Source organism: Bombus vosnesenskii, unplaced genomic scaffold (genome assembly GCF_011952255.1).
Source record: "Bombus vosnesenskii isolate JDL3184/JDL3185 unplaced genomic scaffold, Bvos_JDL3184-5_v1.1 scf7180000013299, whole genome shotgun sequence".
Taxonomy (NCBI): Eukaryota; Metazoa; Arthropoda; class Insecta; order Hymenoptera; family Apidae; genus Bombus; species Bombus vosnesenskii.
The window spans coordinates 754,797-781,597 of NW_022882949.1; the positions used below are offsets into that span (position 1 = coordinate 754,797).

Genomic DNA, 26,801 nt, shown 5'->3' on the forward strand with positions numbered 1-26,801 from the left:
AAAGAGAGGGGGCGTGATAGACTCCTGATCGGCGGGCGAATATGTAGAGGGGAATAAAAACATGATAGGGGAAGGCAGTAAAGGGAGAACATGAGAGTCGATCAGCGGCATTCGGCGGTAGTAAGCAGTAAGCAAGCAGTACGCGCTTGCATTTTCATGTATGTGCTCTACGCTGTTGTAACGAATGTCCTATAATGGTTTTGTCTCTGACACATTTGTTTCGGTTCTTATAGTCATAAGTTTGTGTTATACCCGTCTTCTTAAACCCACGTGTTTCAAGCTGACCACCAAATTACACGTGAAATGAAGCTGGTGTACTAAAGTTACTCAGTGAAAGCTGACAAGCAAGAAATTCGTGTATCTTTCATACTCTCATTCCTGTAAGTGCATATCTTTATTTTATTATCAGTTTTGTAAAGCATTTCTTATAAGATGACAATATATGATTTGAACCTGATAAAGCATGTCTTATATTGTTTTTCTCATTTAATCGATTATCACAGTTAACATGATTGTTACGTATCTGATTTCTATTTTCTACAATAATGTATATTAACAAGCAATGTTCGTACAATACCTGTATTTACATTGTGAAATATGAATTATTATGAAATACTTTTTATAATTTTGGAATTTTTATAGTTCACGTGCCATATTTAAGCCGATGTCATACATAATCTATAAATTAATAATCTTGTGGCGTACAAAAATTTCCAGATAAATTTTCAACTTTGTATTCTTAAAGTGAAATCTAGATGAATTTGAAATAATATCGATATTGTTATTATTTGTTATTATCATTCTTATGTTAGACTTTCGCCTATTACAAGTTTAGATAAAAAGCGAATTATAAATATAAGTAAAAAGTATTAATATTATAAAAGTATACTATGAGTATAAAAGTATAATATTATAAAAGTAAATATATAAGTAACATTAAAATAATATTGGTAAAAAAGTATGATAAGTAAAAGAAAACAGTATAATACATAAACAGTGCTACATAATTGTAAATTATTACTTAAAATTATTAAAATAGCGTGTTGGAGATATAAAATGAAAAATTTATCTGACCAGAAACTTTTATAAGAGTGTGCGTTATGTAAAGTTAGTGTTATTTGCATATTACTGGAACTTGAAAAAGTTAATAACTCGTTGACGATCATAATGATTATGTTTCATGTTTTACTAAACTTTTTACAATAAAATGATAAGTAGCACGGACTAAAATATGTTCAACGGTATGAGTGGCTTGGATAACATTGTCAGAGAAAAAGTGCGCAAATACAATATACAGTCAACTTTCGTATAACGCAGTATCATAGCATACTATGCTGCATAACGTACCGTATATACCGTATATATATATATATGTATGTATAGAAGAATCATGTATATTTCAGAATACCGTATTATAAGAGGGTTAAATGTAATATTTTGCAAAAATTAAATGTTATTTATCTATCAATGTATGTATGGTATGTTGATAGTAGTGTATTTTTATTGCAGCACCCAGGACAAAGTACAATATATAATTCATAGTGCCAGTGCCAATGTGTTAATTAGAAAAGTAATATGAACATTTTTTTTTTTTTTAGAAATATGCTGTTGTCTATATGACTCACGATTCATTATGAAAAATTTGTTTGAAAACATATTTACTAAAGGAGATCTTTTTCTAAGATCTTCAATTTTTTTGTACTTCATTTAATTACGAGTAGTGTGAGGAGAAGGTGTGATTGAAATTTATTTGGAAAGTGAAATATCAAGAAACATTTGACTCATTTGGAGTTTTGTCTTTGTTATGTATATACTTTTTGTATCTTGTTTGATTAACGGAAGAAGTGAGAAAGATTGACAATTATCTGGAAAGTAAAGGGAGCATTTATAAATATTTATTATATATATAAGGATATATTTGATTCATTTGACGTTTTATTTTTGCTATACATGTATGTTATTCGTATCATTTATATTCTTCAATATTGTATTTTGTTTAAGAAAATGTTTATAAATATTTATTAGATAGGATAAGAGATATAAGGAAATACTTATTTGGTTTATTTGAAGGCAAAGACGATTGTATATCATGAGTTGAGATTCGGAACTTTCACTGTAAAATCTTATATAATAGTAGGTACTCAATTTGATAGTTCTTTCTCTTCCTCATAAGTACATACATATTCTTGTTTATTGTAAGAAAAGAAGCTATTGTACAAGTTAGTAAATTTGAAAACTATTCATTTACGAAATTAATTCAGTATTTTCATCAGTTAAGAAAATTGTTTTTATAGCTATATTAAATTGCTAGAAATATGCAGAAATATTGATATAGTTAAATACTGTTCAAAGCGAAACAAACTATTCATCAGAGGCTCGTAGAAGGCAAAGTGAGTCAAACTCTTCCTGACTTGTCGGTTTTGTCCTACTTCTTCGCACCTTTCGAGGAAGTTAGAAATTGCACGAAATCGTCTCGATCTCAGATTTCGAACGACGAAACTGCATCCAGCGCGTGCAGTGATCGACATATTCATTTTTGTCGTCATAGAAACTTTTCTTATACTAGTATACTTATACTTACTTGAAATTTAAAAATTCCTTAATTTACGTAGTCCATAAAATATAAGAGTATACATACATTGAATACAAGAATATGGAATAAAAAAATATAATTCCCATTTTAACCGTGGCCTTCACTTTTCAAGACAGATGCAAGGTAAAATAAATATTAGCATGACATGTTCCTCTCGAAAGCGAACATTTGTTTTAAATATTTTTTGTATCGTCCATAGTTTTCGAAATATTTATATGTTGCCAAATAAAATGGACATATTGTATGTACAGCTTCAATAAACCAAAACGTATTCATGCAAAGAACGACAAAGTAAAATTTGAAATATAATATTTATTGAAGAAATAGAAAAAAAATCCAAATTGAAAATCAAGTCAAACACGGTATTACAATCCAAATCAATGTAAGTATTCAAATCAAATCTGGTATTTCTTAAAATTGAAAAAAAAAAGAATAAAACCGACTTCTAAAGGAAACGAGAAGGGACTGAAGGCACTTAAAAATGGAAAATAATTTTTTCTTAAATATATATATGAATTTAAATCTTTTGCAGTTGGCGCCAAATTCAACGTAAATAAATTATATAAATTTTCAATTACACGACGATCTATTTAATGGAATGTAATATTCTTAAAAGTTGTCGACTATTTTTAAATGTTCTTGAAAGATCTCGCTCTGAAGCATGGAAAAATAATTAAAATATGAAAGAATCTAAGAACAAAGAATTATTCACAGAATACTCATATTTATCCATACATTTGGACGCACAGCCAGTCGTACTTGTTAATAGAAGTCAAAACTTCTCTAGTGAAAATTGTATAACTACATGAAAGAACGTACATGTACTTTCATCGAGAATAAACATTTTCTTTGTTGATGTATGTATTAAGTATCGACATTTAACACGTAACTTCGTACGAAGTTAATTTGTCTGCTTTAAATTTAGCAACGACGGCAAGAAATTGAAATTTGCATATTTTAGAAAGGATTATTCTTCTCTACCTAGTTGGTCTTCTCCCTTCTGTTTCTTTAAAGCCTGCTTTCTTATTATATTTAACATTTTTGAGTTTCTTAGCTTAATGTTTATGAATATATGGATTGGCTTTTAAAAAGCCCTTCATTAAGGGACCACAGGGGAAGCATACTCTATCGAGTGAAAAATCTCTTTTCTCTTTTATCCCTTTGAGGGAAAAATTAAACAAAAAATCGTTAAAATACTTCTACGGATTTTTAAAGGACAACTGTGTCAAAAAGAAATATTGCAACTTAACAAGAACGGTTATATTATTCATGTTCAAATTTAAATTCGCTCCTTTAGAGATTGAGTATGATAATATCCTGAATTATGTTCTACACACTTGTTTGGGTATCGTTTCTAAATTAAACCTAAGTTGAAATCTAACCCGGTCTAAGAGATATCAAAGAATTCATTAATATACAGGGTGGTTGGTAACTGGTGGTACAAGCGGAAAGGGGGTGATTCTACGCAAAAAAAAAGAAGTCGAAAATATAGAACACAAATTTAAAAAAAAATTTTTTTTTTTAATTTTTTTAAAAATCTACAGTGAGATCCGTTATAACGAGACGTGATAAAGTGCACGCGTACCGAGCGAAAATTCAAAGTCGATTTTCTCGAAAACAAAGCCTCAAACGAAAAATTTTTATTCTATATTTTCGACTTCTTTTTTCGCATAGAATCACTCCCTTTCCGATTTAATATTGCTTACTTTTTAAAATAATTGGCCAAACTTCTTTGTAAATTAACTTACATTTTTAGTTTAGTAATTTTTTGAAATGAAGTTAACCTCACTTTTTATCTACAGGATGTTAAAAGATATAGGCGTTATCGAATAAAATGTGATTCTAATAAAATTGTTTCGTAACTTGAGAAATAAATCTTAAATGAAATTTTTCTACGTTAACCTTTCTTCATTATCCTGATGTTTAAGAGAATAAAGAAATAGGTACCAAAGAATTTTTTTTTTATTTGCATGAATTTTACAATCAATTCTCATTGAGAATTATAAGTAAATGTTTCTGGCGTATTACTATGGCGTGGTACTAAGTCGTGTTTAATAAGTGTTTATCGTGTGTTTCATTCTAGTTGAATCTAGTGCTTAAATCTAAAGGGTAATGTTTACCCTGCGGATCTGATCCGTCGTGTCAAGTAATTGAGTAACTAGCAGGGTTTTTGTGGTTGTTAACTTATTACTGAATTTGGATGTTTCTTCTTTGACTGTGGGAGGTACCAAAGAATAGCAAATCTTTAAGTTACAATGTAACTTTATTTGAGTCGACTTCTTCTAAGTAGATCTCGTATTTTTATGCAATTTCATATTTCTGTGAATAAAATTAAAGAAATGGAATCTACATAGAAATTTCTTTCATCCATTAACGATTATAACCTCTTATTATATTTAATATTGCTTACTTTTTAAAATAATTGGCTACACTTCTTTGTAAATTAACTTACATTTTTATTCTAGTAATTTTTTGAAATGAAGTTAACCTCACTTTTTATCTACAGAATGTTAAAAGATATAGGCGATATTAATAAAATGTGATTTTAATAAAATTGTTTCGTAACTTGAGAAATAAATCTTAAATGAAATTTTTCTACGTTAACCTTTCTTCATTATCCTGATGTTTAGAAGAATAAAGAAATAGGTACCAAAGAATTTTTTTTTATTTGCATGAATTTTACAATCAATTCTCATTGAGAATTATAAGTAAATGTTTCTGGCGTATTACTATGGCGTGGTACTATGTCGTGTTTAATAAGTGTTTATCGTGTGTTTCATTCTAGTTGAATCTAGTGCTTAAATCTAAAGGGTAATGTTTACCCTGCGGATCTGATCCGTCGTGTCAAGTAATTGAGTAACTAGCAGGGTTTTTGTGATTGTTAACTTATTACTGAATTTGGATGTTTCTTCTTTGACTGTGGGAGGTACCAAAGAATAGCAAATCTTTAAGTTCTAATGTAACTTCATTCGAGTCGATTTCTTCTAAGTAGATTTCGTATTTTTATGCAATTTCATATTTCTGCGAATAAAATTAAAGAAATGGAACCTACATAAAAATTTCTTTCATCCATTAACGATTATAAAAGTACTTTGCTTTCAATATTTTATATATTTTTGTGTACTTATTCGTATATACAATTTGCGGATTTTTAAAGCTTTAAATTTATTATAAATGCATAAAAATCCGCGCTCTTTTTAAAAACATTTCAAACAAGTCAGGTGATTGTTGAATCACGTATCAAAGTCGAAATTAATTAAAGAATATGTATTGATATTTATATGCCATAGCAATTTGCGTAAAATGACCGATTGAACTTTGTGCGTAGTGCACGCATGCTGTTACGATGTTATTAATCACTCGGTATTATCAGTGAAGAAGCATTTATAAGTGGCATACAATCTAAATGAATTCTGGAAAATCATATATTTTTCGTAATTGTCAAGCTTTATCGTGTCGATGACGTTTCCTACAAGAATATGTTGCAGAGATAAAATAATGGAAGTATGAAGTTTATTTCCTTGCTTGATAAAGTTAACAGAGAGATATTTATTCGAAGGAATAAAATATTAGTAGTTTGGTATAATTATTTACAATATCATTAAAGATTTATAAGCGTGAGTATCTTCTAAAGGAATCTTCTGTTAAACAATTTGGTTAAATAAATTGTATATGTATTTAAGCTACAAAAAAAGTGAAAGAACATTTTTCGTGAGTTATTGTAGCATTTTGGTATTTATGTATCTGGTGTCCTTGAAAACAGGATGACTGAAGCTTCTCTAAAAGAGAAACTAAGGCCAATTTTGTTAGTATAGATACCTCGTATAGATAAAACTTAAGAAAGTTAAGAAGCATATTTCGTAGCCAAAAACACTGACTTATACTTGTCTTATACATTGATGATAACATTATACATTATTGTGTACTGTATGTGTTATATAAAATATTTTGGAATTTCATTCCCACTGAAACACAAATTTCAAATGAATCATTTGAAATAAATTTTCCCTATTGCTGGTTTCGTTGCTTTTTTTTATATAATAAATTTGAGTATCCATAAAAGGATATTTGAAGCTGCTTTTTTTAGTCTGGATTAGGTTTGAAGTATTTCTAAACTTAAAATTCCAATCTCTATATCACGTTATCTTTAACTTTCGATATCGTCCAATCATGTGACTGAAGAGAAAGAGAATGCTTATCTTATAAAATAATTTACACTTTACATAAGTATATGACCAATGTATATTTTTTCAATATCAATTACAGTTTTTTTATCGACCGGTGAGAAAAATTACACGTACCTGTTTATGCTTACATAATACGATATCACTGGTTGCCAATTAATCAATCTCTCAATGAATAGTTAATGGAAACTTCAAAGGTTGTTTTTGAAACAATCATAGTTAACATCGTTGATGCTAAACTGATTGATAGCAACATGAATATTCATTTATTTCTAAATTGTACATTCTTTAATGAACCTTGACTCATGATCCATCCAAAATGAGGGAGATCGCGGTTTGTTTGTTGTTCGCCCTTCGTTTTAGATTTCTATGATAATTTTTCTTATAATATAGGCCATATGTAAATAAATAGGTCTTCTTATAATACACATTATATAATAAGTTAAAAAAAAGGTCAGAGATAAATGGAAGATAAAAGTATGCACAGTGACGCAAAAATGCTTTTGAACATATATAGAACATTTTTATATATATTCATATACATACACTGTATATGTATTGTTTAATATATACGATATAAAATATTTTGAATTTTATTAATACTGTACTGAGATGAACGTTATATGTAATTATATTGGTGAAATTTGAACCATTCTGAAAACGTAAAAGATACCTAGAAGTTACAAGATGTTTATTCCAAACTGTCAATAAATGTTCTTGCATGATATCAATTAATTGAATAATGGAATTAAATTTTACAAGTAAATTTAGAAATTATAAATTATCTAGTCATTTTACGAAGTTTATAAAAGATCTACTTGTAACTTCTTAATTTATTAATATTAATAGTTAGTAAATCATTGCACAAGAGCTCTGATTGTTCATGCTATATATGTATACTTATATATGTAGAGGCGTTAACAAGTTCATAAATTCTTGTTAGATTTAATTATAACTCTCTAACGTAACGTATGTAAAATTAAAGTATCTAATGTATTTATTTCTATTTAAAATCTGAATTATCCAAAGTTACATGATTAATTATACGATTTATCGGCAAATTTGACATCCGCGTACAAAGTCCGAAGTAATACTATCAAACTTACTCATCGCATGATTATACACATATGTTTGTAGATATTCTATGTTAGTCATCTTTCTTTCTTTCGAGGAACGCGAGCAGGCAACTTTTGTTTTCTTACGTTGAATTGATCTTTGCTCTACAATCATTATCTTTTCTATTAAGTTTGCACAAAATTTTGTCGCAGGAGTCATGTAAATAATCAATATGATGATCTAATAAACACTGCAATGTTGTTTTGCAATTACAAAGAAAGTCAGCACAAAGATAGGTACATTATTAGATGGATAGCTTCAGAGTCTTCCTTAACGTTTTGATAACCCCAACGAAAGTACAATACATGTAATAAATATAACATTGTGTAAATCTTTGTAGAAAGCAATCATAAATAATGATCATTTCACAGCGCGGTCGATAAATTCTCGTAAGAAGGGAAACTGGGATGCCAATTCAAATTGTATAACGAAAACGTTCATACAAATTTGTTTCTTTACGTTACTTTTAAATGCTTTATATACGTTTTAAATTTGTAAATATATGATTATATTTTTTTATAGGTTATTGTTCGATGTAATGTAATTACAATTAGAAATAGCCATAATCGAAAAAAGAAAAATATATTAAAAATTGCATAATTGTAACTTTTTGATAAATGTAGTGTTAATATACGACTATCTATAAAGTTTTACATTTGGAGGTTAGAGTTTTATAGCTTTATGTATGACTCTTTATGACGTATATCGATACGTGTGTAAATAGAGTGACTTGTTTGCAATTTACATCATCGTTGATCACTGACATTAACTAAGAGCAATTTCTAAGAACATTCGAAACGTGTACACAGGTTATCAAGGAAACTGATTGACAAAGAAATCAATATGCAAGATAGATCGCTGTATATTGATATCGTCTCAGGAATAATAAATGTGAACTTGAATTTATGCCATTCCACGTAAACAACGACCGGCTTGGATCTTTAACGATCTCTCCACTGGACTTTCATTGTTGATTCATTTTGTGCGATTAGATTTGCGATGTACTTCGACCAATCATTATAATTTATGACTATTGTCTCGGAAATGCATCGTTTGCATACAAATGATAAACTTTCTGTGCAGAAGGAGTTAATTTATTACTTTTATTGTTACATTTTTAATATGTTAAACTTATAGTAAAAAGTATCTGCATTGTAATTGTAGGAAAATTTATAATCCTAAGATAACCTTTGTTAAACCTCTTTTCTCTCGTTTTCAATTATCAATTACTAACGATATAGGTTAGGTAATTTTACATTCTGATTGGTTAGCTTTTAAAATCATTAGAGCTCCAAGTAAAACAGATAAGTAGACGTTACCAGAGTTCAGCTTTAACTTCTGAAACAATGATTGTTGTTAATACTATAAACAAGATTAGAGTTATCGCCAGAAGAGATAAACCACTTTGTTCTCTTTGAGGAAGTTTGCTTAGCGATCAAATGTTTCAATGTCGTCGATTCCTTCTTAACGATGTCATATGTATACGTGCATATGAATTGCTTTCTTGTTCGTCATGTATATATTTTGTATAATATTTATATGTATGTAAGTAATGATTGTTTATGGACAGTCTGAAGTACTATTATCAGACATAATACTATTATTAATACTATTATCAGACAAATACTATTATCAGAAATAAATCAATTTGAAAATAATTAATAAAGAGATAAAAACAAGATTAGAAAGATATACAACCGATATAAAGAAACGAATAAATTGTTTTAATCAATGTGCTTATTTTCTGCAATAAATTTAATGACTAATCGAAGTTCACGTATCGAACTTGTAATGGTCATTATTGGAATTTAAACTTCAATTATTTTTAATAAGCACTTCTCAATAAGCTGTGTCTATTTTTATTATTTTTTTAAATGAATACGCGTCATAATGCAGAATATTCTGTTTTTCTGTCCTTTAGACCGACATTTGATCATTCAACGTGTGTTATTAACAATCCATAAATAACCGTTATTTTATCGAAATTAAAGGTTTTCTAACTTTGCTTTTTTTTCAAGAAAATTGTCTATTCCTTCAAAACCATTTCCTTTACTTACGATACTATAGACTTATTTCACATGAAATGTATCGACGAGGCGTTGCTTATAATTGTAAGGTAACCATAATACACTGTTGCTAATGTAATTAAATAATTCGCGGAAATTAAAAAATATGGTTGTGACAGAATCTTTGTCTGTATATGTTAATCACGACTATGTGATGCAATGCAAATGCCGGAATTTCTTGTACACTCGAACAGAATTGAGTGAGTCAGCTAAAACTGGATGCTGAAGTATTTGCAATAGTAATTCATGTTCATATCACTTATTTTATTCTTAGAGATAGTATTAGAATACTAAGTTTTATCACTTATTTCTGAATCACTTTGTAGTCATAGAACGATTAATCTAATCTAATCTGGGATCAACGTCGACTTTCCGTTTGGTTTTCGTTAAATCATGTCAAACTTCACTAGCAAATGTTCCGCGCGATTTAACCTATACTCGTAACAAAGATCAATTTGTGTTTAGGCAGAGTAGTTAATGGTCTGCGGATTTTTATGCGTTTAGGTAATATTTGAAGATAAAAAAACGTATAGAATGCGTCTAATATGCAGAATTATATAAAATTTCCAAAGTACTTGTTTAATAGTACATGCTGTAATATTTGGTATCTAAACTTTTCTACATAAATTCCATTTCCTTACTTATCTTTATAAGAATATGAATGTCCATATATGTTCGCCGCCTTATTAATATTATTTAAAATGCTGACTGATCGATGAGCATTATCGTGATCCACGCATACTTAAATTGCTTTTTAATACAATTTTTAATATCTTTATAATACTTTTATAATTTTATCTTTGGAAATGAAATTAATTACAAGCAAAGTGAATGGTAATGTATACAAAAAAACGTCACTCTTTCGATGATAAATATTAAATACTTGTGTGATAAAAACCGGTTATATCTTTTATCGTGAGAATAATAAATTCAAGTAGATATCCGTGGTAACTTCCTGTGGCTTCCGGAAGTAGTCGTCTATTACTGGTCTTTGTGTTTTAGACCAAACTGTACGTAACAGCATATAAATGTCTTTTTTATTTGAAGATTTGCTATCTGACGTTTAAATAATCTATGTATGTGCGTATAACATATGTATATATAACTTATATGTTTATATAAACTGCAAGTTACATTCTTCAATTTAAAGTCACGTTTTCAAAAGCAGAGCTGTATATCCAAAATAATATGAAACTGTTGCATATTTTATATATTAAAAAATGTTAATTTTTTAAATTATTACAATACGTTTGTTTTATTATTTCATTCTCTATTTCTGTTGAATATTATGAAATTAATCGGCTGCAGTATAATATATCTCTTCCGAAGCTAAAAACAAGTATGTTTACACTTGAGATTCAATTAGAAATTTGTTATCAAATGCAGTTGATTATCATGTTTGAAAGCATATAACAGGTTTCGAGAGGTGAGTTAAGTAAAGTAAAATTTTTTAGTGAAGGCAAGTTAAAAAGTATTATTTCTGCATGATATTAAAATACAAACTTTTTTGTGCAACTATTATAATGACATACATATACATATAAATATCCATTAATTTAGTTATATTTTAATGTTACTTTCATTAAAGAAAGCATGTTTCTCTTTTTGGGAAGTTCTTAGAATCAGGTGACCCATGTTAAATGCAAATTAAGTACCTTATATCTATAATAAATCATTGAATTCATTTAACACTAGGTATACGGGACCCGTCAATTTGACGGATTTCGAACTTCGAAATGAAGTAATTAATTTTATCCATTTTGCGTCGTAAATTAATCATTTCATCTAAAGAATTTATGCGCATAATTATTTTTTCCTAGGCTTTCTTATTTTTGAAATCTATACGTAGTATACCTATCTCTACGAAACTCGTGAAATTGACGGGTTAGCTGATTTCATAAACGATCCGTTTTTCAAAGACAGTGTGCAAAAGTTTCAGTTATTGTAGACATTTCTGTATTTTCTTATTTTCACCAATTCCCCTTTTCTAGCAATCGCGAGTAGATCCAACAGATATAGTAAGATAATGAACAAAATTGTCAACATCAATGAAGATTGTTCTGAGGATACCTCCAAAGAAGATCAGTATGAATTAGGCCAAAGCGAAGCTGACAGTGAAAGTTCTAAATACATTGAAAGTGGAGAGATAGAAGGATCTTCGGATAGTAAAGAGGAACATTTCTTGAAAATGTGTCGTAACAAGAAAAGGATGCGCATTCTTTCTAGTTCTGACTCCGAGGATGAAAGGACGAGCATTCCAAGCACATCCCAAAATGTAACAGGTGAAACTGAAATTGCAATTGACGGAACACAGTGCATAAAACTGAAAGCAGGCGGATCTAGGGGTAGGACGCCCGTTCGTATGATATTCAAGGATATCGCAGGGCCTACTGGCTATGCTAAGAGAAGTATTATGTCGGGTTGTGTAACTAGTGCTTTCGAATTGATAACTGGCAGACACATAATGGAACACATAAAAGATTGCACTGTAACCGAGGCGCATTGAGTTTTGAAAAAAGACTGGACAATCACAGTTGCTGAGTTGCGTAATTTTCTAGGAATTCCATATGCCCGAGGCGCATATGAAGCAAGATCATTGAGAGCCTCCTAAAGATTACAAACAGATAAATTTGCGCTGATATCCGAAATACGGAACAGATTTATAAGTAATAGCCAGGCTTGTTACAAGCCATATGAAAATATCTTAATAGATGAACAATTATTTCCAACGAAAGCCCGATGCAGGTTTACGCAATATATACCGAATAAGCCTCATAAATTTGGCATTAAGTTTTGGTTAGCAGTTGACGTCCAAACAAAATATATTTCGAATGGTTTCCCTTATATGGGGAAATGTGAAACTCGATGCTCAAGGGGAAAAAGGACAAGATGACATCGTTTTCCACGAATTTATATAAATCAGAAAACTGCACGCTTACTGTGTATAAAAGTAAACCTAACGTAAAAGTCCTTCTAAGCACCAAACATACAGGTATACAAGTAGAAGACAATTATAAACGTGTTCCAGAAACCATTGCTTTTTATAATAAAACAAAGTTTGATGAGGACGTCATTGACCAAATGGCACGCAAATATGGTGTGAAAGCAGGGAGTTTCCGATGGTCCCTCCTTTCAATATTTTAGATTTGGCAGCGATAAACGCGTGGATATTATGTGAAGAATGCACCGGATCGAAAATATCCAGAAAGGAGTTCATATTTTGTCAAAGATCAGACGCTTCATTTCTGTCACCTTTAACGTCAGAAGTGCGAAAAAGTTGCCAAGTAGCCTATTGCAAAAAAAAATAGAAGCAATAATTGTTGTATACAGGGTGGTTAGTAACTGGTGGTACAAACGGAAAGGGGGTGATTCTACACGAAAAAAGAAGTCGAAAATGTAGAATAAAAATTTTTCGTTCGAGGCTTTGTTTTCAAGAAAATCGATTTTGAATTTTCGCTCGGTACGCGTGCACTTTATCACGTCTCGTTATAACGGATCTCACTGTAGATTTTTAAAAAAATTAAAAAAAATTAAAAAAAATTTTATTCTATATTTTCGACTTGTTTTTTCGCGTACCACCAGTTACCAACCACCCTGTATATTGCAAAAAGATCGTATGCGGAAAATGCACAAACAAAATTCAGTATGTTTGTAAAAAACGTACTCAATAAATATGATTACCCTATATCGTTAATATTATTGTTATCATTTCCGTGATAATTTTTCAAAAAAGACTTTTTACTTATTAACAATTTATTTAAACGTGGAGCCTAATATTGTTCAATTAAGACTTAATTTGAACAAATTGATTTTTTTAAAGAAAATGCGTATTTTCGTTTATCCGTCAATTTGACGGGTGCTCGTAGGGATAGGTATATAAGAAACGCCCGTAAACATAGTGTTAATCAAGCAGTTAATATAATTTTGAATTGTACTATAGTTCGTTTCGGAATCGATATTTTCCTATGACGCTCATCATTTTAGATAAAGTGACGATTCGATTAATTGCAAGATAGTTGTTTGGTGCTTTAATCATTATAAGGGTCTTTGATATTCTTAGGGTATTCTTCAGCTTTTTTTCCATAGATCGAGAGCTACAGAGAGCAGATCCATAATATGAATTATAATCTTGGAATTCGGATATTTAATCCAAACTATCTTAACTGCGACCCAAAATCTCATGATATCTGTGCCTGTTGCGTGTTAATTTACACATTGTTTAAGAAATAGCAGAGATAATATATTTGGATGGCACTTGTATGATTATTTCACAAGTCATATAAGTCATATAAGATTATTGTACAAGATAACCTGTTTTCATGATAATCGTTCGTTTGGGTTTCAATCATCATTTTTTATACCCTCACTTTGTGTCTTGTACAACGATATTTTATTACAATCTTTTACAATTTAAATTTGTCTTATGCAAAAAAATATCGCTTCTGCAGTTTGCATAGAAAAAAGATTTAAAAAATGAGAAATAAAGAACAGACAGAAAGAAAAGAATATGGGTGTGTACAAGGATCAGAGAGGGGATGAGGAAGTAGGAAGGCATTGGGGATACAGTTAATTAATTCCAAGTAGGAGGGAATTCTTATGTTAAAATATTACATTTTTAAATTCAGAACAGCAAGATGTGTGTAATAGACATTTCCTGGAATGAATAAAAGACTCCATGGATTGAGTCATATCACGTAATTTGAAGGATATTATTAGAATATTGTATACATCTTAGTTAGATATATAGACATGTTTTCGTTCCTAATTAAAACTATGGCGATCAATTAGTTTCGAGCATAACTTTCATGTCAATTAGCAAACTACTTAGTTTTTGTTACATTTGTCGAAAAATTTCTGAATTCTGAATATGTGTTGTAAAAATAAAAAAAATAGAAGTTATAAATAATTACAGAAATACGTAAGTAGATAAACGAATATATACATGTATATATGCATATATGTATGTATGTATAGAGTCCTGGTCAAAAGTCTTAATACAGTTATAACATTTGTTTAACTGTAAACTGAAATAAAAAATTTGTTGTTAAAAGATATTACCGATTTTAAAAACCGCTAAAGGTATAAAGTAATTTCTATTTTATTTATATTTGATTTAGATATATATGCAACAACGATTACGTTATCCATTTACTTATTAAACAGCATACTAAATATATTGCAACGGAATATATCAATAAAATTTATCAACGCAACTTCAAAATGAAATTGGTAGACTAGAATATTGGAACAATGGTACATTGGAACAACAAATTCTTTGGACAATCTCTAGAACATGCAAAATGTTTGATTCCGATAGCTGAATCCCATACTGCATACCCTCTAACATATCCTATAAGATGCACAAAGAATTATCCCGATTGGTCCAGCCATCGTTCTGAAGTAATTGGTAAACATACATAAAAGAAAAAAGAAAAATACACGTCGAACATTGATACTTGCTTATTTTTCAAAGTCGGTATATAAAGGTTAACTATGTAATTATTAAAGCATGCAAAGGATTACTATTTAATTAGATATTTTATTTGACAGGGGAAATAAGGTAGCAGTATATTAAAATTTATAAAATTTATGCTATAAAATATAAATTATAATATATTATAATATTTTAAGTTCATGATTAAGATACATTAAATTAAATATCGAAACTGTATTAAAAATACAATATATTCTAACAATTTTGCGCAGAAATGTATATTAAGTACAAATGTTGTCATCGGTTATCATAATATTAAGATGGCGGTAAATTTCAAATTTTTTAATTGGAACGCTAGATATAGAAATAATTGATGATAAATATCTTTCTGTTTGTTTATGTTCCTTTCTGTATTGATCATATCCCATTTTTCTGACTGCAGTTTTATGGTGTTTGCTTGTCTATGTTCAACTAATCGGCGAGCAATTAGCTCGCTCAAAATACTCGACGATGGAAGTACTGATGCACGAGATGAGCAATGGCCAGGAGACGAATGCAGTCGACACGAAGGTTTACACTATGCCTAAGCAGACAGAGAAAAAGGTAGAAAATGCACATGTTGAGGATGGAAGATGTTTCATGGAAAGCAACGCAGTGGATACCGTCGATATTATGTTCGAGAACATCAAGTATACCGTGTCACTGGGTTGTAAGAAAGGTTAGAATAGCCTCAGTGTTTCGATATTTCCTTGTTCCATTTTTGATTTATCTGTGTCACTTCCTTGACGTCATGTATTCTTGATTGGTGGAATATAGTGAAATCATAAATTGAAGTATTAAGAGGATACACAGATTGTTTTGGTTCCTTTAAAGCCGAAGATTCATTGGAAAGCTAAGTTTAATTATGCTATGATGTGTTATGTTTAAAAATATTTGTTTCAATATATGTATATATGTATCTACCAAAAGCTAAACTAATAGCACAGCTAATAGTACAGTTTAGTTTAGCTGTGGTGGAAACGATTTCACATATATATATCTTTCGAAAAATATTGTTAATCGTAGTAGAAGAAACCTTTGATAACCGCAGACATAAACTTCTTGTTCTCTAATTGCATGGTCGTCATCTCCACCACGGGGGGAGGTTCCTCTTGACGCACCGTGAAGCTTCGATGGCTCGCCGCGATCGAGTAGCAGGGCCGGCGTGACATTTTGCCGGGCCGGTTCAAAAATTTTACGGGGCCTGAATACACATTCAAATCCTACACTTAAATTTTACAATTTTGTTTACAAATGCTGTTACATATTATATATTTTTTGTAAGATGAATATTAAATAATAATACAATCCAATAATAATATTAAATAATTTTTCTCGCTTTTTTCGACGCCAAATCTTTGATAACATCATCGATTGAATTTGCTACTTCATTTTCTATTAATAGAATAGCCAGAGATAAAAATCTCTCTTGGTTTGGTTTTTATTAGTTTCAACTTGGTTTTTATTAGTTTCAATTGCGAGAAACTACGTTCTGCTGAAACCACGGTTACCACGGAAACCACGGCGTCGTTAACATAATTTGTAATGCGATTAATAAATTTGGGTATGCTTCCGAGAGATGGTTCTTTACGATATAATTCATCGAATCTAAAGCCGAATAATTGGTTTGTGTTATTGACCGGAACATCTTAATTTTTTCCAATATTTCAGTTCCGTCGAAATCTTCTTCCAAATATAAATAAAGGTCTTGACAACACTTTAATAAATATTTATTATCTAAATTTCCAATCTCATTCATGTATAGAAAACCAGAAATATTTTGGTGATCTGTATATAATTCGAATCTACTTTTAAAGGATACTAGCGCGTATTTATTATTTTTAAAAAGTAATGTACACGGAAGTATTCTTTGTCGTTGATTCATAATCGAATAATTTTTGTTTTTTACCCCTGTATGATGATTTGAAATCTGGTGTTATGTCCATTTCCTTTGCAACTTCATATTTGCTGCGATCATTTGTTTTGCTAAATCTTTCATTTCAGTATTCCGCAAAGAATACGTTAAGACGTTAAAAAGAATACGTTTAATAATATTTCGTATCAAGTGATAAGACTGGCAATAAATTCAAATTCATTTATCTTGCGCACCATATACAAAATCTCAATTGTCAATTTATTGTTCAGGCGAACATGAAATCGAATAGCCTTTACACTATCAAAACGACATTCCCACCTAGTTTCTGATAATGGTTTAGGCGTAACTTTTTCAACGTGTCTTTTTACAACATCCCAACGCGATGTCAATGCTGCAAATATCGTGTAAATCTTTTGTAAAGCACCAAAAAAATGTAGTGCTTGGGTTGATGATTTTGCTATATCTCCCAATAACAAATTCAAGTTGTGACTACCGCATGGTACGTAAAACGCTTTAGGATTTACACGTAATATATTTGCTTGTACTCCTTGATATATTCCCCTCATATCGGCACCGTTATCATATCCTTGTCTGCGACAGTCGGATATTTTTATTCCCAACTGATCCAGAATGAGCATGATAGTTTCAGATAGTCCTTTTCCTCTTGTATCGTGAACTATTTCAAATTTGATAAAATGTTCCTTGATTTCAACCTCCTCGTCTGTTATATTGACATAACGAAGAACAGCCGATAATATTGCTCTCCATGGCTATATAAATGGAATAATATTTTGCTCTTCTTATTGCATCGAAATTTCTGTTTTCTTCTTTTTGTGCTTCAATTTCCATATTTTCAATATCTTTTTCTTGATGAGTTTCACAATCGCTCGTTTTTCTATTGTTTTCATTTTCGTCCAATTTAGTTTCGTTGATGTATTCTTTATTTTCCTTCACAGGTGTATTCAACTCTTGATCTTCCTCTTCCAAAGGGATCTAATTCATTGCCGTATGTTTTTTACCTTCATTTGGCTGTCTTGAATGACTAGTGGTTTCAATTACATACCTCAAGATGTTGTTTGTTTGCTGTTTGATATACTCGTCTCGCTGCTTCTTCCGTTTCAGTTTTTCAGCCCCACTTAAGTATTTCCGTCCACGATCTCTAGCCCTGCTAGCCATAGCGGTTCTTAAAAGAACATATTTCCGTGTATAAAATTTTGTCTGCTACAAAAGTGAATAAAATCGTGTGCCAAAAAACATTTACTGCAAGATAGAATGAACTATATATTTAATAATAACGAATACAAATTCTCAACTAGTTATATGTATTGGATTTCATTTGTATGACTGCCATAAGTTTTTTTGCGACGCGATTTCAGTTAGGGTTGATTTTAACTTAAAAGAGGGGAAATAATTGAAAAAAAGTACTTACCAGAAATCAAACGTTTTGAAAATGTATTATACCACAATGTAACTTTGAAAATATTCGTCGTCTTAAATTTACCAAAACGTAACGATCACAATCCTTGCTACGTGTCGTGAGATTGACCAATGCTCAGTATCGAAGCAATGCAATGGCCTGATGCATTTTTGTGTAAAACATATGAACCGCAACACGGCGAGTGACACACAACCACTAATAAATGTTAGGCGTTACTATGCCCAATTTCTATGCAAGTTCGTAGGAGCTGCGACTCGTCGACAGACTTCCAAAAATTGGGGAGCGTTATCTCTATTTCTTTAAGCAGTTTTTTAAACAAATCCAAGTAATTTTTTTTTCCAATCCATAATTCGCTTTTAAGGGGCAAAAGATTCAATGAAAGTACAAAATTTGTAATCATGTATGACTTTTGCAAAAAACTATTCATGTAGTTTAATTTCTCTAAAAAGTACATTTCTCTGAAAGCGCCTAGATTTTTTTATCTAAAGTAGTTTCCAGGATATGAGGACTTTATGGAGTTACACTGAACTTTAATAATTTTCGTCACTCCATTAAACTGAATCATTGCTACTAAAAAAATGTCTTGCATCTTAATGGTATCATTATTCTGTAAAAAGTTAATCAAAATCGGTGTTTTTTAATTGGGTAATTTTCGTAGACCGCGGGACCTCTCAAAACGTGGGGCCGTGTTCCGACGAACGCGCTGAACCTGCTTTGCGCCGGCCCTGTCGAGTAGTGTAATATGATCCAATATCATATATCGCTCAGGCGATGTATATAGGTACTAATTCAGCAGTGAAACTGTTTTATTTTTGACTTTTTTAAAATCAAACTTTTACTAACATATTTATGACATCTTTCTGATTAAAACGAGACCAAACACATGAATTATATTTACGAATTAATATGGTTATCATTTATTAAATAAGTAAATATGCTCCAAATTCGAAAATATCGTGTTTGGTGTCATTTTAATCAGCAAAATGTAACAAACATATTGGTAGAAGCTTCCTTGATCAACAATCAACGGTAAGAAAGTTTTTATACGTTACCAAACACTTCAAACTCTCAGTCCCTTTTTCTCTTTCACTCGTGTTGTCCTTTTCTACGTTCCGCTCGTCTAAGATCTCAGTTTTCTGGAATAGAATCATTTCTGCTCCTCCATAATTGCAGAACCTGGGTCCTGAAATTCTGGTAATTATTGAAGGTTTCCATAACATAGCATAGCTTAAGCCCTGTTTCCACTGAAGCAACGCCAAGAAAGTTTTTATTGCTGTTGCATGTTTCTTAAAAAAGTCGTCGCTTGTTGCCTGTTTCGTAGCAACAAAATAAACGTATAAGTGTATTCAATATATAAGTGTTGTTAACAACAAATAACCTTTAAATCGAAGTAAGACCCGAAGGCTCCTCAGACTATGTTGTTTTAACATGGATAAAATATATCTATAAGCATTGCTTGTAAATATTTTGGAACATGCAGCAGCGTAAAATGGCAAAAGGTTCCTCTTTGCTTCAGTGGAAACATAACTTAGTTTTCTGGTGAATACCCGGTATTATCTTCACACTCCTATTTCTAGTTCTTACATATAAACACGCAATGATCGAGCCACTGGCCACCATCTAGTAAGATAATCATCTTCTAATTCTGAGAGTAAATTGATATCTCACATTTCTGTCAATAGTCGATCATCTTACCTCCTCTTAGGTCTTTCCCAATCTCTATTTTGATGATAATGCTATGACCTTATTACTTGTTTGTATTGAATAATCAACAAGACATTCAACGTTTAATGATATAGGGTCGCACATGCCAAGTGACATGCATATTTAACTAGAGAAAAACTACGCGTATGTGAACTTTGTCACATTCATCTTTATAGAGATACACATGGAAATCAGTGCGCTGACAGATCTTTTTATTTGTACAGTATGCAAATATGTAACTCGTTGTTTATAGTTAATAACCAATATAGTAGTATTGCATTAATTAATCGGAAAGTCCTTAAAGTCCGCATAATTGAGATTCTTAAAAATTTACAAAGTCTGTAAAAATCCTTAAAAAAATACAATACAAATTTTCAGAAAATGTAAATTAGATCGATTTTTCGAAATTGGAAAAATAACCTTCGCAAATAATCGCTTAATGTCAATCGTTGATAATCATATTTTATAGAATTAGTATTGTAATATTATGAATATTAAAAAATTTAATAAAAATATAGTTCAAGAAAATATATTTCTTGACTCTTATAAACAACAGCATCTCTTAATATTAATAACAAACGATTGTATCCTATATTCACAATATATCTATATCCATACATATGTGATCACTTTAATCACACACATATTGCAGGCCAAAAGGAGATATTACACGGAATCAATGGAAGACTTCCAGCGAAACATTTAATCGCCTTAATGGGCCCATCCGGAGCAGGGAAGTCGACCTTGCTGGATATCCTGTCGGGATTCAGGACGACTGGCATGGATGGAAACATTTACATCAACGGTCATGTCCGACACTTGAATTCTTTTCGAAAGTAAGCATTGTGTCGTCCAAAATCATGAATATGCTAATACAACGCTCTACGTGACCGAAGAATAGATTATCTTAAATACCATTATGGTAATTAATGGAATTCGTTTAAAAATCGTCTGGTATATAATAACTATATAATAAATATATAACAATGCATAAAATGTATACGTATATAAATTGAGATTACGTTTTTCATTATAATAATTCTTTTGAAATTATTCTCACTTTCTTCTTACTTTTAAATCCTTTTATACATCTAGAAGCCTATTTCTTTAAATTACTTTTTAACTATTTAAAATTTGTTTACTGTTCCCTAATATTTCATAAAATAAATTGTCATTACTTTTCCTTATTTTTATTATATTCTATTATATTTCCGTTATATTTACAAATAGAAGATTCATAATCATTCAGAAGTATTTTGTACATTTGTCACTAATCAGATATTTGTCACACATGGAATAGACAGTAGGTAATGAATTCAAACGATGTGGCTTGTAATTAAATTCTATGCTCGTATTATGTATTCTTATCTTTGACCGCTGTTTTGTTATGTTTCATGCGATCGCCATAGATGTAGCACATACATCACGCAAGATGACCGTTTAGAAGCTCTGTTGACAGTCGCTGAGAACATGACTGTCGCAGCTGACCTCAAGCTGCCCACTAGTACCCCTAGATACGAGAAGGAAACGATAGTACGTATGTAGATGCTTATACTCGAGGTCAATTGCTAAAATTTCTTAAATATTTGTATCATTGGCAAATTTTCTTATGGAAATATAACAAGAAGCTTCTAGTATACATTTGATCGATTATTCATTCAAATTATAGTAGTATACTTATTTGGAAAAAATTGGTGATTTTTATATCGAGTCCTGGCTTTTTAAACTTTAACTGTTTTTATATCTATAGTATCTAAGAAGTTTTCTTATAAGCATATAATATGAGTTAATGAATTTTTACTATAATGTTATGAATATAGTCAACATCTTCATAAAGTCATGCAATAACAGTTATGTATTTAAGTAATATATTATATTTTAGATTAAAGACATCCTGAATACCTTGGGTCTATATGAGCATATGAATACTCTAACGGAAAAATTAAGTGGCGGGCAAAGAAAGAGGCTATCCATCGCTTTGGAGTTGGTTAATAATCCGACTGTTATGTTTCTCGATGAACCGACTACGTAAGTATATGTATTTATAGGAAATTTGAATATGCGAATGTACTGAATGCATGTAATATGCAAAAATATATAAAATATTCAAAACAAACGCTTGCAGCAACATGTCATTTGTAAAATTTCAAAATCAAAACCTTACTTTATTAAATTCTGTTTATAATAATATACTATAACGCATCTACAAGCTATTCAAATATTTACAGCATTGTGATAAATTGTTATTTGGTCCTTAATGAGTTAAATCAAATCTCTGTTTAAGTTTCACTTATATAATTGCATAAACATATGCAATCTAATGATAATAATATATAGAGATAACAGTAGTCATATAGTATGGTGAACGTTTCAGGGGTCTGGACAGTTCATCGTGTATGCATGTGGTAAATTTGTTGAAATTACTCGCACGGCAAGGAAGGACGATCGTCTGCACGATACATCAACCTAGCGCCTCGCTTTTTCAGTTGTTTGATCTGGTACGAGGTACTTTTTGCCGTAGGTTTTTTTTGTACAATTTATTCGTTGCCTGTGTTGAATCATAGTTTGAATGTCTGCATTTTGATCGTATCTCTTATGTTTCATTCAAGATGTAGACTTTTATGTTTTGTATGCCTGGCTGTCGACTTCATTTTTATTTTCGTATTTATGATCGCAGGTTTATGTACTGGCGAATGGAGAATGTTTATTTCATGGTGCAACCACCCAGTTGGTTTCCTATTTGGAAAACGTTAAACTGCCATGTCCTGTATACTACAATCCAGCTGATTACGGTATGAACGACGTATAGTTGGATAGAGAGATATAGCGAGATTGTAAATCAGTTGGACCAAAAATAACAAATGTTCAGATTGTCGAAACGTTCGTTTAAGATATTTATGGAAGACTAATATAGATAGGCAGTTACAAAGCGGTACACTGGTTCCCAGTATGGTCTCACATAGACCAACAATTCTTGTTACGTTTTATTAGAATTTATATTAGATCGTCCAAAAAGTTTCTTTCGTTTTATAAGGAAATAATGGACGCACAACATTTTCCGTTTTATATTATTTTATCGAATTACGTATGATTCATTTTGTTCTATCAAAATAAAGATCACAACGTTCGACAGATTAGGTTTCATGTTTGTATAAAGATGCGTCGTTGTAAAAGACGTATCTGTAAAAGACACTTTTCGGACAACCTAATATCATGTATATTCGTACTGTCGCAATTGCCTAGACTGTAAGTTCCTGTCACACACACACATTTGTATTTTTTTATGCAAATAATTTTTTTATTTATTTAATCAGATATAGTGTTTAATTTTCTGATATAAAATATTGCGTTTTGGGTGTTTTTTGAAAATTGTTTTCGCGCTAAATGAGAATGTTTCATTTTTCGAAAATTAGATATTTTGACCAATATACTTCATTTATTGCTTTTTATTTTAGTAATTGAGTTGGCTTGCGGTGAATATGGAGATGACAAAATAGCGATGTTAATATCGGGCTCAAAGAACGGCAAGAGTACGCAATGGTTCCAAAATGCTGATAGTCTTGTAACTGCAAATAATTTGAGAGGTATATCTATTACGAGTTAAATTTGCATTATTTTAATAAGATTATATATAAATTAAATCAAAGCCGAGAATGATTTTTTTAATGACATTCATTTCTTCATTTTGCAGCGTTGCATCCGATTAAGAAACATGTGAATTTAAATGGAAAAAGTAGTCTTCATGCGACTTCTTTAATACATCAGATTAAAATTCTGATTGAAAGAGGTTTTATAAAGTCTAAAAGAGATACTGTAAGTATTATAAAAGTGCAAAATCTATAAAATTATCAATTTAAACAATTATTAATTATGCATTAATTAATATAATTTGTTAGGATGTGATGTTTATTTCTGATTATCCTTAGTAATCTACAAGTAGTAGTAATTAATATTTCATTATGTAGTCATATAATCTCTCTCTTTATGATGAATGATTTTTCATAAGCTTATACTGAATGAAATATCATAGATGAATAAATACTATTCTTCGAATAAATTGATATCTTTCTATTACAGACATTAACATATTTACGAATCATAGTCAATATAGCCGTTGGTTTAATGCTTGGTATGGTCTTCGTTGGAGCTGGAACCGACGGTGCCAGAGTGTTAGATAATTATAATCTTTTGTTTTCCATTCTTATACATCATTTGATGACCACAATGATGCTTACCGTAGTTACTTGTACGTAAAGCTGTCCGTAATTTAGCGATTAATTGTTATAATTTTTGATAATTTTTAAATATGATTTTTAATAGGGTTTTGATATTTTTTCAGTTCCTGTGCAAATGAGCATTCTATTAAAAGAACATTTCAATAGATGGTACAGTTTAAAAGCATTTTATACGGCCATTACTGTCATCGAATTACCGATTTCGATAATATGTTGTCTACTTTTTACGGTGATAACGTATTTGTTCACGTGTCAACCATTAGAAATGTCACGATTTTTCATGTTTTTCGCGATTAGCTTGTTAGTCGTTCTAATATCACAGGGAGCTGGTCTCATGATTGGGGCAGTGTGCAATGTAATTGTAAGTATATCATAATAATTATAATTAAATTGCCGATTTTTATGTATTTATAGAAAATAATATACAAAAATATGTAATATACCCAAAGCATAAAGTGCTGTAAAACAATATTTATTTCTTTTTTCTATCTATTATATTCATAGTTATATTCATAGTCGTATAATTCACAATATGAATTTGCCATTCATGGTACCAATGACATTTCATAATTAGAAGATATTTAACATATTTCCTTAAAATCTTAGAATGGAACATTCGTGGGACCAACTTTGACCGTGCCATTGATGATGTTCGCTGGGTTTGGTGTTACATTACGTGATATACCAAATTACCTTAAGTGGGGTACATATATAAGTTTCTTGCGATATGGTTTGGAAGGGTAATATTCCTTTTTTTATATTTTTAAATATGTCACAAATTTTAAAGATAACAAAAGTAATGCAGCCTTGTTCCAATGGTCTAAAACATTACTTTTGCATTATTGTATATTAATATTTTATTAAAATCTTTTAACATAAAAGTTTTTTTATGAAATAATTGGAAAAAATTAACTTTTCTATAAAAATATTAATTTATTCCATAATGTTTAAATTAATTTTCTTTGTGAATTTACAGATATATCGGTGCAATTTATGGATTCGATAGACCAGTGTTATTCTGCGAAAGTAACGAAAATTTGTACTGCCATTACAGATATCCAGCAAAATTCCTTTCTGATATTGCGATGGAAGGTAATCAGTTTTGGAATGATATTGTGGCGCTTATAATAATACTTATACTAACGCGATGTGCCGCGTATTTTCTTCTTAAGTGGAAGATCATGTCTGTACGATAAACCGATTAAGTTCAAAGTGATCTTCGAACTTGTTGTTTCGATTTTGTTTCGTATCGTAAGCGATAAACGATCGCTATTTAACTGTATAGAACGTTATATGCAAGTTAATCGAAGAATGTATTTATACTATTTCTCTAGTTTTGCAAATACTTTTTGCTCAATACAGGGTAATTTTTATAGAGATATAAAATTGGTTCTTAAGTAATTTTGATACGGTTTCTAAAAAACAAATACATTTATATGGTGGTTATGAATTCTTGAAAAATGTGTATAATTCTGACTAAGCCAAAGACATTATTTTTATTAAACTGGTTTAATTATCGGTTTAATTAATCTCGTTTAATTAATGATCTGGTGATATCTCTAATTTGTAAATACCAGATTTTCTTTTTTTAAACGAGAATGATGTCGGCGATATCTACTCGTTCGTAATAACATAATACAATTTAGGATTATTCTGGAATCAATTCTAACTTATTCGTTATTTTTATTTCTCATATTCAATAATGATAAGAATTTTAGACATTTGAATGTCTAAATTGTAAATTAATCTTTCGTGGTCGAATTACGTTACGATAGAATAATTTTTTTCAATATCCTTAATAATTCCATCACTAAAGATTAATAGACGAGAAGAAACGCGCTGTTATATTGTAAATTAAGTATATATTTAAGCTGATATATTTTTCCGAAACGATATTTTCGGAAGTTGAACGTGATATTTTAAAATTGCTCAACGAATGTCAATTATCAATGCAAGTATATTTTTTTACATATCAGTTTACGAAAAAAAATGAGAAATTTGGCTCTCCAATTGTACGTACGCAAACTTTTATTTTATAAGTATATTTTATATGTTCATATTTCTATAATTTATAATGTGAGAAACCTTTTAACTTCTCCTACTTGAAATTGTTCAT

The 26,801-nt window shown here is 30.2% G+C and overlaps 3 protein-coding genes and 1 long non-coding RNA gene across 9 annotated transcripts; 2 read left to right on the forward strand and 2 right to left on the reverse strand.

The window, feature by feature from the left end:
- Window positions 1–97: 97 nt before the first annotated feature.
- LOC117233863 (ATP-binding cassette sub-family G member 4-like) lies at window positions 98–26,095 on the forward strand. Of its 4 annotated transcripts, none has more exons than XM_033494510.1 (12): window positions 98–380; window positions 21,103–21,286; window positions 21,860–21,983; window positions 22,333–22,478; window positions 22,825–22,948; window positions 23,128–23,242; window positions 23,906–24,034; window positions 24,142–24,263; window positions 24,528–24,696; window positions 24,790–25,046; window positions 25,292–25,425; window positions 25,662–26,095. In XM_033494510.1, exons 2-12 carry the CDS (start codon window positions 21,165–21,167, stop codon window positions 25,879–25,881), a joined length of 1,662 nt encoding a protein of 553 aa, XP_033350401.1. In that variant the 5' UTR covers window positions 98–380; window positions 21,103–21,164; the 3' UTR covers window positions 25,882–26,095. The 4 variants fall into 4 exon arrangements, with proteins under 4 accessions (XP_033350401.1, XP_033350400.1, XP_033350402.1 ...); XM_033494509.1 differs by lacking the exon at window positions 98–380 and adding an exon at window positions 15,869–16,111; XM_033494511.1 differs by lacking the exon at window positions 98–380 and adding an exon at window positions 20,350–20,369.
- Window positions 10,066–12,833, forward strand: LOC117233745. The gene is made up of 2 exons (XM_033494304.1): window positions 10,066–10,089; window positions 11,908–12,833. Exons 1-2 carry the CDS (start codon window positions 10,066–10,068, stop codon window positions 12,463–12,465), a joined length of 582 nt encoding a protein of 193 aa, XP_033350195.1. The 3' UTR covers window positions 12,466–12,833.
- On the reverse strand, window positions 15,626–16,596 carry LOC117233880. The gene is made up of 2 exons (XR_004493433.1): window positions 16,056–16,596; window positions 15,626–15,976 (listed from the first exon to the last, which is right to left on the reverse strand). It is a non-coding gene; the product is annotated as an uncharacterized LOC117233880 (long non-coding RNA).
- Window positions 17,146–20,216, reverse strand: LOC117233877. Of its 3 annotated transcripts, XM_033494545.1 has the most exons (3): window positions 19,799–20,071; window positions 18,372–18,491; window positions 17,146–18,301 (listed from the first exon to the last, which is right to left on the reverse strand). In XM_033494545.1, the coding sequence occupies exon 3, from the start codon at window positions 17,944–17,946 to the stop codon at window positions 17,494–17,496; it is 453 nt and encodes a 150-aa protein (XP_033350436.1). In that variant the 5' UTR covers window positions 17,947–18,301; window positions 18,372–18,491; window positions 19,799–20,071; the 3' UTR covers window positions 17,146–17,493. The 3 variants fall into 3 exon arrangements, 1 of the variants encoding a protein (XP_033350436.1); XR_004493429.1 differs by lacking the exons at window positions 17,146–18,301; window positions 18,372–18,491 and adding an exon at window positions 18,501–19,471 and having other exon boundaries at window positions 19,799–20,216; XR_004493430.1 differs by lacking the exons at window positions 17,146–18,301; window positions 18,372–18,491 and adding an exon at window positions 18,501–19,530 and having other exon boundaries at window positions 19,799–20,216.
- Window positions 26,096–26,801: the final 706 nt, after the last annotated feature.